Source organism: Labrus bergylta, chromosome 5, assembly GCF_963930695.1.
Source record: "Labrus bergylta chromosome 5, fLabBer1.1, whole genome shotgun sequence".
NCBI classification, from domain to species: domain Eukaryota; kingdom Metazoa; phylum Chordata; class Actinopteri; order Labriformes; family Labridae; genus Labrus; species Labrus bergylta.
Window position 1 is genome coordinate 6,845,897 of NC_089199.1, and position 12,592 is coordinate 6,858,488.

Sequence of the window (12,592 nt, forward strand, 5' to 3'; positions counted from 1 at the left end):
CTAATGCTAATGCCAACTCTCGAAAAACCTGCAGTTAGCCAGGTCTAACAATTGTATTCGTGTGATAGATCCAACTGGCTCCCAAGCTGTGGCACCCGCAGGTATTATCATGGGTGATGCAGAGTGGGAAGAAATGCTTATTATCTAAAGAATGCGACTATTTCTCTCCACACAATCATGGTAATTGTTCTGCCAAATAATTAGGATTAAGTGTTTTTGGCAGAGCGTTTTAATGTTGTAAGCATAACAATGTGTATGGTGCAGGTTGAAAATCCTACAAAATACAACACAGACTATCTAGCGTTTGAAATCCAATCCACTTCACAAAGCATCTGCTGCAATTTATTTCAAGTGGAAAATTAGCAGTATCATGTAGGGAAGCATACACACAAACTCTTTCCTCGACACAAAAATGTAACAAAGTGAGAGTAATTTGCATGTACCAACACACACCAAGCTGACACTCATTTACAAACGCAATTCTCAGAAACAAAACACTGGGAACATCATTTATGAAATGCCTCTGCCTGACAACCACCATCAAGCTCCAGCACCTGCTCACAGCCACTCACAGATACAAATTAACCTCAATTAACTAGCATGGCCTCGCTCAGAGAAAAAGACGGCCCATTGATGACCCCTGCTGAGCGATGGGCCATCAGTGGAACAAGCTTCCAAATTATGGAGTGCTAAGATTAAGCATTACTGACAGACACTTATGAGAATCATTTGTTTTGACACACAGAAAGAAGGGTATGATGGTTTTTGAATTTTGTTTGGAATTAATAGAAAGACAAAGTTGTTATTCTTACTCTGTCTTCCAAATGAGTGTACAAGTCGAAAGGACAGGAGAGAAGAATTGAATTTAGTGTGTAATGTGAGAGGGCAGCAGCCGTCGTATAATAACTTTGGTGTATTGTGTTACTGTAATAATTTCGAGCAGCTCAATTTAAATGTGCAAGCATGAATAACTCATTTCCAAAGCTGTAGTCACCAGAATTAGAACTGAAAACACACGAGAGACAGAGAGAGACAAAGGCATACCCTTCTCCTCTGACAATAAATCTTTAGATGACTTTGTGGACGCTTGACAGCCCTGTTATTTTTCATGGACATGGGCACTATTTCAAACCATTATTGGTGGTAAATCTGAATGGATTTTTCTTAATTCCACAAGGTCAAGCTTTGTCTTTGTCTCATGAACAAGATTTTGTCCCTTGATGATGGGAATAATGTAAGTTGATGCATGAATAAAAAATGAAATATTATGTCTTTTGTGGGCACAGCCTTAATATTCAACCGGCAGTGTGTTTTCAACTTGTGTCCCAACCAAATTACAAGAAATGTAATATGTTCAGCTGCAGCTCCACTGTTGTTTACCTGCTACAAACAGAATGAAATAAAATATTCACCATGTGAGACAGCATATGCTGTGATTCGAAATGACTGTTTCTCTCTGCTGAACTCATAACGTTGATGAGAGGGAATCCATCACACTTTATTGTGGAAGAGGGGTTAAAGATGGAGCTGGCAGAGCTGTGAAGTCTGGGACAATCATTAACACTGAATGTTACATATTGTAAATGCATGATCCAGGACATGACGTTAAAAGGACCCTGTGGTTGTGGTAACCACAGTATGAAATAAAGAGCAGAGAACATATTAGCATGCAGAAATGAGTATGAAGCTGTTTTATTTTGTGCAGGACGATTGTACTATTTGTTCACTGACAATGACTCGCAATATAAACATCATCACGCCCTCCAATTCCCCCATGGTTGATTTTTCTGATTTGTACCTGTTCAATCATACATTGGCTCACCTGGAAATTTTACAAGGGGTACAGCAGGAAACAGTCGGGTTGAAGTCAGTTTGAAAAATAAATTGTGTTTTTGATTTACATATATTTGTCTCACTTCATTAATTTTAATTTTACCTTCATTTACAATGATGTCAAGAGTACAATTAAAACGAATAAGGGACAAAAAAACAACAAAGACAAAATACATAGATTATAAGACCAAAAGAATAAGCAGCAAGCAGGCAACTACAGTAACCGGTAATAACATTTACACTCATGAGTACAGTGAATTGTGATCAGGTTTTTAAATTGACCCATGGTAACCATTGTATTGAGTTTTAATGTGTTACTATGAGTTACTAAGGCATTACGTTTTGTTGGATCAGGTCACGGATTTAGGTCAAGTCAGGTCAGGATAATTGAGAAATGATACAAATAATATACTTGCTATTTTTTTTTTTTAAATATAGAAGTGCCCAGTCCACCCCTGTTACCCTCTGGAACCGTCCCTACATTACAACATCACAAAACTAAACAAAATCTGTGAATAATAAATAAGAATAAATTTACCAAAAACAAATTTTTTTCTCGATTTAGCTATGACAGTGTACAAAAGCAGATAATTCATTTATAGGGCTGCTTAAAAATATCGATTCATCAATGCATTGCAATTATTATATCCCCAATTCAATATCCATTCAGGGAAATCCTGATTTTTTTTTTTCGTTGTAATGACGCCCCTTTCCACTGGGGGCTCTATGAATTCAGGTCAGGCACAAATTTGCACTTTAGATCATACTGTACTTTAATGTTTTATTATTTGTTTGTTAAAGAATAATGCAAGCATAAAATATATTTTTGAGTCAGTTTGTTCTAAATGTATATAAACAATGCACACAATTATTTAACAAATATCGGAAGGTACTGTGATGAGATATCTGGGTATTCCTGTCATTTGTATGTATTATTAAATCGATATCAAAGCATATTGATCGAATCGAATTGATATCGAATCATGACCCAAATAATTGAAATTGAATTGAATTGTGAGGTTGTGGACACTACCCAGCTCTATTCATCTAGCAGATGTGTTATCACTGTCCGCTGCAGTGGTTTGTGTTGTAAGTGAAACGGGGAGCATGATTTTAGCAAGCACTATATCTTCAGTGTTGGATACAACACAGTGCTGTATAACAAGGTCTGTGTTGATAAGTTCACAGACTACAGCAGGCTGTGGGATAACTTTACAAATGTTAAGTTACTGATTGTTGATCAATTCAAACACTGTGACAGTTAATGGAGAAATGTCAAACCGATTGTTTATCCAGATCATGTGCATTCCCAACCATAAAGACTTGGTCCGTACGGATCACAGACTGTGTTCTGTAGAACTGAAAGTAAACAGGTGCACATGGTTGGCTTTTCTGTGTGCGTGCACATCAGTGTCTGTTGATTTGATTATTATTGTATAAATATTTACTCGCAATGTGGCGTAAAGCCAAATAGAACATTTTGTGTTTTTCTTTTTTTTTTAGAGGCAACACAGAATGACGGTTCTGAAAGTCAGACAGTCCTCAGAGAGTCATGTCCTGCTTCAGGTGTTTGTTTGTTTGTACCTACATCTTTTAGGAGACAAGCTGCAGGTCCTGATGGGAAAAGGTAATGTAACCTGAAGTTAACATAGACATTACTGGGCCAATATGTAAAATAAATGTCCTTTCTTTCATGATATCCAAAACGCTGTTTCCCTTCTCCATCTCTCTTCTTTTTTATACTGCACTGTCAGTACTCACATCTTTTTCTTAAAGGGATTTTTACTTGTAATAATCATGAATTTTAAATGGTAAAACTTGTGTTTCCACACCTACTGAGTCAGGGAGTTAGCTGTTTCTTATCATCATTGTAACTTGTAGTGCATCTTCGTTCTAGTCTTTGCGGCCACAGCTGTCTTCGTTTTTATTAATCTTTTTAATAAAGAAGAAGAAGCATGAGTAGTTGATACTAGGCATAGCATGCTGATGATTACAGGACAGTGCAGATGACCACGTTGCTCATAAATTAAAGAGATGATAATCCCAGGAGAGGTTACTCATTATTAGTTGCTACCTTTCTTTTTTGCCTCTGGCTTTTTTTAATAAAGCAAAATTAAGGTTATGTAGGGTTAATGCTTAACTTATCGTGTGAATGTGTGAACAGATTTGACATTAAATGTGTGACCTGACGGACTTCAGTGCATTAATTACATGGTTTTAAAAATGACGTGCGTTCTCAGAAAAAAAAGTGTCATCAACCCAAAAACACAGCTCGATCAGATCTTCTATTAAACATCTGAAAACAGAGTACGCTTTGTAAGAAATGACCTATATCCTTCAGGAATACAAAGTGTTTAGTGTTACTTGCTTAATTCAATCTCAAAGACTCCCCTTTGTATTTAGCGCAAACATTTCTCCCAGATGTGATAATGGGAAAAGAGACAGACACAGGTTTAAAATGATTTCATTCAGGAGCCCATTCCCCATCATATATTTCAGGAACAAAGCATATTCATTTGCTGTATAGTTAAGTGTGTGTAGCATAGTAATATCAACAAAGGGTAATATAAACATAATGTGTTTTTTTACCATTCATTTCACAGTCAGAATTACATTTCTGGTTGGTTCGTGTTTAATTTAAGGATCTATATTGTCAATTCAAGTTATATCTAAGGCATTACATTTTGATCAACTTCAATCCAAATCAGTCAGACGCATTCAGTAAAGTGACGGTAATTGTAGTGACATAAGCATATAGATCTACTAGATATAGCCTACCAGTGGTGAAATCGTTAGTTTTGAAAAAGGTACATATAGTGTCTCCAAAATCCAATCCATTCATCCTGGGTTGTCAAATACCACAGTTTGTAAAGCTACTTATCCTCTCATACAGATGCACAAATTAGTGTATGTTTGTTTTCCTCTCACAAGAGGTTGACATGAACTGGTCAGTTTGTTTAGGTTTGGGCACAAAATCTACTTGGTCAGATTTTGAGGTAAATTCACAGCATGGGCTAAATCTTTTTTTTAAATTTTTTTTATTTCCTCAGACCCAAAACCCCCGATATGTGGGATAAACTTCTGCACATTCTGACCAATCCATCACTCTTCACCAGAATCTCGATCTTTTGTCTACACCAGGAAGCCGTTGATCTGAGCTTCTGCAGTTGATGAGTTCACATATGCGTTTGTTAAAGGGCTGAGTGCATCTCATGCAGATGCTAAAAAGGGTATCTCTTTGCTTATGAATGATATGCAGTCATGAAGCCTTTGGTATCTGATGTCTTGGGAATGAGGTTTAGGAATCAGAGATCACATCACACCACAGTTCAGGTACAGACTGAAACAGCTACATCTTTGATAAAAAGCACAGCTCAAATCTAGTGCCCACACTGGGACTACTTCACAACATCGCCATGCCTTATTGTAATAAGAAGATACAGCCTGTTGTGACAAAGTCTGAATTTAATTGAATTGTATCGTGCGCCTCTGTCTTATAAGCAACACAAAGCTGCCAGGAGAGCACTTAAGACGCCGTGCCCGGATCCCAGAGTCAGGAGGCTTTAGCTGAGGCGCATACAATCACAATAATATGGGAAGATTTTTTAATATTGCCCTGCCACTGCTCCCTAAAGCAATCACAGCAAACTCACTGCATAAGGGTGGGGGAGACTAAATTGGATTATGGGCCACAAGCACTTTAATTTTGTTGCGGGAACTAAAACGGATGAAGAGGCATCTGCATCACTTTGCCACCGCAGGACAGGAGATAGTAAATATGGTCTCTGGGTTTTTAGGGTGGACTCTGACAGAGAGACTGGTCACTCAACTTTACTCCCACTACGTCGTAACTTCAGAAAAAAGAAACTCCTCAAAGCAGTTTATACTCCATTTGTGTTTAGTTGGCGTTAATACCACATGTTGCATGACACAACAATGAACACATCTTGATCTAATCTCAGGTAATTATCCAATTAGCGCTAATTGAACTTCTCTTCTAATGAGGATGGGATTGTTTGTGCAGTGTCCTTGAAAATGAATAACTGTAATGATTCCTGGCAGCAGAGTTTGGATAATCACATCTTAATTATGGTGCACCTGTGACAGTTATTATGCCACTTTGGACAAGATCACAGACATGCAAACAAGAGCCACAGAGAGGTGAAAACAACCCAAAACGAATCTCAATTTCATTGAAAAGCACACGCACGCACGCACGCACGCAACAAATCGATGAAGCCAATTAAAGTACCGTAATAACTCAGATAATCTTACCAAAAATGGATCCCTTTTGACCTTAAACAACTTGACCTATTGCCAAATTCACTACCAATGTCTCCTCAGCAATAATCTCCTCACTATATAAATGCAACTATAAAAAACCCTCAGACATAGCCCTTTGTTTTTTTCTTTACTGTTCGATGATCTGCCCCTTTTCTGTCCTCTCCCATGCACTTTTTTTTTACAAGCCAATTCCTGAGTAGAACCTGTGAACCTGCTGAGACGGATGACACAGTCAAGGTTATAGAGCATTACATTTTGTGGCACTTTGTAAAACGCTTATGTGAATTTAAAGCATGTTTGCAAGCTCAGGAAACATGTGAAAGCTTAATAACTGTGTAAGCAGAAGACTCGCATCTCTGGCTTTTGTGAACTGATGCGGCACTTTGAGCAACATAACCAACATCTTTTCCAAAATGACCTTTCTTTTGTTAATTATCATGTAATTGCCTTTGCGACATAATAAAAATAAAATTAAGCAATTTACTTGTGATGTTCTGCACTGCTAAGTGTGACTTCAACCTGCAAAATCCAATGAGAAGGTAATTGATTGGGGGGGGGGGTATATGAACTGCTGGAGTGGAGTTAGTTAAAGTTCCTCGACGTTCAGCTATAAACTTCACAGCATCTAAGACAGAGTAGCATCACTGCAAGGGCAGACATTGCCTGCTGCTTCCTCCTGAGACAGTGATGGACACAGACTGAAAGCCACATGACACTTAGATTTTCTTCTATACCTATTTCTTGGAAAACTCAGCCTGATATAAAGAGACTTAGTACGCCAACGTTTGTTCTAAATCAAAGTTTAATTTGAAAGCAGTGCCTATAGAAAACCCAATTAACAAGGTGAAAACGTTTCAGTCAGATTCAAGTTGTTCACAGTTTCTTTTTTTTTTCTCCAATGTTCTTATCACACAGTCCTTTTCTATTTCTTTGAGACTGAGTAAGACCTGCAAGTAAAGCTTTCCCTGTCGTCTTTCAAATACATTTTGTTTGGAATATAATTATGCATTCATTATTTTATTAAAGTAAGCTTATAAAGTATTAATTTAAATCTTCAGCTGTTTTCACACATACGCTCTACAAATTTTCTGGGAAATGGAAGCACAGTCTGACCCTTGAATCTCTTAAGAGTTTCTTATTTACATATCCCCAACAGAGGGAAATTGTCAGCTGTGTTTCATGAACTGGCGGATCGTAAGTGACAGGTCCTATAAATGTCATCACCCAGGCAAACTTGCAGTGAATTTTCCTGAATATTTCCTGCTGCATGCACACATGTGCTCACTCCAACGTCACGCAGAAATTTTACCAGGGGTCTGGCAGGAATAAATCGGGTTGTCGATGGAAAAGTTGTCCTGTTTATATTTACATGCGGCTCAATTTACAGACATTTTCAGGAATATTGTGCTTGAGTGAAAACACAAAAATCAAATAGGACTTAACTGAAAATAATTTATTTTGTTCTTTCAGCTATGACTCTAGACTATTAAGGCATAGCAGCTATCTCCCTGGGTTTATTTGTTCGTGTCCTTTGATTTGGATTCAGAGAAGGAAGCAAAAGGCCTGCCAGCTTATTTGTTGTAACAGGTAACTGAAGGGGAATCGCAAAATACTTTGCTATCCATATTACTCAAGGTAAACAGTAAGCACACACATTCAATGTTTGCCATTGTTCGCACCTTTTGTTCTAATATTAAAAGTGCAATGCTAAAAGAGCGCTTTGTAGCATTAGCTAGGGCCGTATTATTACAGAACTACCATCAATTTTTGATTGGTTTATGGAATTAAATGGGAAATGTTTTTAATAAATATCCAACCATCATCCAAATTCATATCTGACATCGGAAAAGTTTACAAAAATGTAAATGAGAAAGTGTAAAATGTATGCTATTTATTTCTATAACTTTTGAGTTGCTTACAAAGTTAGTTTACATTAGGCTCTATAAATTATATCATTATACTGTTGTACTGGATTTAGGTTTCAGGGGCTTCAAGATTAACACTGGACCAGTGTCTGAATTGGCAAAAAGTTAGGGGACATCTCCCCCTCAAGGCCAAATGGAACAAGAGGGGGCAAGAAGCAGGGAGAAAGATGAGAGAGTGTTAATCAGCAAGACAACTCTGTAGCCTAACAAACAGCCCTAATTACACAGGGATAAAGACTTGTTCATCACAGAGCTTACGAGACGCAAGTTAATTGCCTCTGCTTGCGGTTCCCTCCCTCCATCTGAAATCAGCTTGTTCCAAAGTCACTTGGAGCAAGTGCCGCTACTTTCATTTTCTGGTTTCCTCTAAGTCTTTGCCCTTATTGTTTTTCAGGGGTGGCTCCCACTTCTTACAGGAATTCTTTCTGAAGCTGTGCTATGATATGAAAAAGAGGGGGAAAAGCTTTGAATGTGTTGAATGTTTACCATTACATCTTGAGAGTTCAAACACAAGAGAAACAAATGCACATAGGACGTATGCACACTGCTTGAAATCTATACCCTACATAGCACTAGAGCTGCAGCCTCAAGCAGTAGAGTCTATTGCTCTCCTTTTGTAAGGTTATCACCGGTGATATGGATGCATACATACAGTAGAGGTCACAGAGCAATGATATTCAGTATGAAAGCAGAGAATTGAATTCATGTCCTTCTAGCATGTACAGCCAAAGTACTCCTTGACTGTGCCTTTGGCCGCTGAGCTGCATGGATCAATATGCTAAATATACTTGTGACTAATGTGTTCAAGATGGTACTTTAGATGTGTTTGTATGTAGTAGATCTGCAGTGAACTGTGCCTGTGTTTGTGTGGGTGATTACGGTGCCAAGGAGCGTTATCCTCAGCGCTATGGTAAACGTGATCAGAATAAAATGGGCAGCCAAGAAAAAGTAAAGAAATTTAAAGTCAAAAGTTTCAACAGTGAGCTTGTCATGCCTGCCGAAAGTCTAAAATGATCAAAGCACAGCAGAAAGCAACAAGTGTAAAGGGAGGAAACCACAGTTGTGAACCACACAAGCATCCCTTGACAGTTTTCCAACATTGAGTTTAAAAAAATCTACTCATCTACTTATGCGGAGATATTCATATCACATGAACTGTAAAATGATGAGGCAGAAAATTGCACCAGGGGCATTTACTCCATCATTTTATATTAACCACTTAGAAACAGCCCATCCATTATCTGTTACCTGGAAGGTGGATTCATATGATCCGAGATAAAACGTGCTCCTTCTCTGTGTCAACACGTTTCAAAAGATTGATGTTAAAGGTATATTTCATGTGGTCGTGTACGGTTTCATAAATACCGTGTCTTATGTGAAGTGTGGATTTCAGCTGACATGAACAGTAATGTCACTTCATTATTAAATAATAAACTGAATAAAAAACAGCTCTCTCTTTACTCCTTTTTTTCTAAATAACCTAAGGCGGAGGTCAGCAGGGTCAAATACACAGAGAGCCATAAAAAGGTTTTGCATGCTTTGGCCATGTCGTTTATCACGTCCCAGCGGCCTTACAGCAACAACCAGAGGGACAGGCGTTAAAACATTGCTTTGCACTTCCAAGTGACCTATATGACCCCCCCCCCGACATTTTAGACATTAAAACAGAAATCAAGGCCACTACAACCACAATGATATTTCATAGACGTTAAAGTCCTTAAGAACGGCGTAAATTTTAACTGTGAGGCCTAACAAGTAGAGTATTATCTCTACTTTCCCTTTGAGAATATTTAAAGGACGTTGGTGACTTTAGTCTGTTGTTTCAGGGATGAAGTGATTTACTGGCTCTTCATTAATTTTATTGGAAAAGTTAATTGTTCAATTTCCTGATAACTGCAGCAGAATGTGTACCCGCATTAAAAATGTACCGTTTCAGCCAAATGTTTAAATCTTCTGACTGTTATCTCCTGTTGTGCAGTGGACAGAATCAATTCCAGAATAAACAACTACTAAATCCTCACAGATGGGTCTCCCTGAGGCAAAACCTTATCATTCAGAGTGTGTGTGCGTTGAATAATCGTTTGGTTTATGCCAAAGAATAGAAAAAAAAAAACTCAGTTAAAAGTTAGGTGGAAATCTAAAATCAGTAAATGTCTCCTATAAAACCCCTGGGCATGCTTGCCTCTGGCCAACAGGTATAGACTTTAAAGCACAGGTAAAGTAAGTGGGAATCACACAAACACACACCTGCCGTTGAGCAGGGCAAGGAGCTCCCCAGCGTGGTACAGGTCGTTGCGTGTCACCCGGCTGAAGCGGAAGGAGTTGAGGTTGCAGAAGGTGACTGAGGGGAACACCATCTCAGGGGCCGCCACCTCGTCCAGCTTGGTGACATGCGGGTACTGGAAGTAGAGCTGCACCCTGTCCACACACACCATCATCAGCACACCCAGGGAACCTAGGAAGAACAAAATCCACAGGCTGCGCTTGATACACATTCGCTCATAAGTGAACATGTGCGAGATGCCGTGCAGCGTGGACCTGCTGGCAAAAACTTCAATGGGTGCCGGCTGCTTGTAGTCTATGTCCTCCGAGTCCGCTTTCAGATCCATTATGTCTCCGTGATGAGTTAAGCTGAATGAAGTGTATCAGGTTCAAAATCTGCCTTTATATACAAGATGGTTTTTTTTTTTTTTAATTGTAAGGAGGTTGCTGCCTGCAAGTTCACGCCCTTCTACGCATACATTCCTCATGCAGTCTGTGGGAGATGTTGCGTCACTGACAGCCGGCTAAACAACCCGATATACACCGCATTTTAACCAAGATATCCTCAAAATACCACCGTCCTTAACATGTGAAACAGTGAAGAAAGTAAAGATGTTGAAAGCACAAGTTGTACTTCTGCTGGGGGTCACAGTTCCATAATAATAAACAGCCCGGCGTGGATGCGCGCATGGAGCGATGCCAACGCTGTCCTCTCCTCGCACACTTCTTCTGTATTAATGACCGAGTTGACGCTTGGCTTTTCTCGTTCAAAACAAAACGCACTTAGCAGAGGGAAAGGGCAATGTGAGAATCCCAGTTCAGAGGAAGAAGAGGACAAATCACATCAACGCGGAAAGCAGCGAAATCAAGACAGAGAAAATCAAAGCGGTGTTGTATCCTCTCTGTGTGTGCACGGCAGGCAGAGTGCACTGCCTGTATGGCTCTCCATGCTCATCATATGCAATCCCAGCACGTGCAGAATAACAAATCGCAGCTGATTTGTCGCTCGTTAGCGTTTTAAAAAAGCAGTCCTCGGTGTGTCCGTGGGTTTTCTCAGCCGTATAGTAAACCGCTGCATCACAGAGGAGCTGGCTCTGTCAGGTATAGCTGCCTCGGTGCGCCTCTGCTCGCTCGCTCGCTTGTATCCATCCCCTCCTCCGGGCTGCCCCCACACAACAATGCAGGGATAATTACTCCGGCTTCATTTAGATTACAGCTGGTTTATCCTTCAATAAGAGAGTTATGAGAAAATATAATGAGTGCCCGGGCTAAAGAGGTATATACCACGCGAGGTGCTCAGCGTTGTGGATTCAGGGATTCCACCTCAGAGGCGGTCGCGCTTTGCCCGGATCAATTAAATTCGCCCCAAACAGGAGAGAGCAACGATAGGACGGTGTGTTTTACACCGGGTGACGAAGTCCAACGTAGGGGATACTTCGGCAAAGCCTGGGCGTTATCCAGAGGTGATCCAGTTTAAGTGTATTCAGCCGACAATTTCAGTTATTGCAATATGACATGATGACTCAAAACCTTCACCGCCGTCCAAACACCTTACACCTGAGTGAGACTGGCAGTCCTCCAGAACTTTCTTCGGCTAGGAGTTTTTAAGTTTTCATTTTAAAGGGCAACATTATGACATAATGTCAACTCATTATCAAAAGGGAAGTTGAATTGAGTTAACATACCTGGTTTATCTGCTAACAAAGCAGGCTAAAGTCAATGCCAAATCAATTACAATAGTTAAGGTGTCACCAAAACGAGGCGTTCGCTGACGGTCAGGATAAGTGTGAATCAGGCTTCAGCTACCGGGTGGTATGGTGGCCCTGAAGGGCAAAACAATATAACTTTCCTTCGAGAAACAAAAGTCAATTTAACAACTTTTCACAAAACAAACTTCAAGTGTTCACAGAGGGAAGTTCAACAAACAACATTTACTTATCTTTACACAGTTGCCATTTAATGCATGTATCACTAGGCTACATGTACAGTACAAAATATGTGCCCCAAAAAAATAATGACGGTGTTGTAGCTGCAGGTGTTCACACTTTGAGCTATAATACCATAAAACATTCAGATGAGGGACATGTTTACACATTACAGATTGACATAATACCTCCTAAACTTTCATCTAGAATACCGACTGTGTTTCATGTACAGTGTTTTTATTTATTGTAATTTCTGCTTCTGTTTAATTAGCATGTAGCCAAGGAAGGTTAGATGAGGTTTTAAAATTTTCTAATATAGCAGTTATCAAAAATGTGTCTGCCTACATGCGACATGGAGCATTT

The 12,592-nt window shown here is 39.4% G+C and overlaps 1 protein-coding gene across 1 annotated transcript in view; it reads right to left on the minus strand.

Annotated features, from left to right (window-relative positions):
- Positions 1-11,644, minus strand: part of asic1b (acid-sensing (proton-gated) ion channel 1b) — a 173,471-nt gene extending 161,827 nt beyond the window's left edge. Inside the window, exon 1 of the mRNA XM_020629372.3 lies at positions 10,290-11,644. Within this exon, the coding sequence (XP_020485028.1) occupies positions 10,290-10,651 (362 nt within the window). The 5' untranslated portion in view covers positions 10,652-11,644. The remainder of the gene's footprint in view (positions 1-10,289) is intronic.
- Between the last annotated feature and the right edge of the window lie 948 nt (positions 11,645-12,592).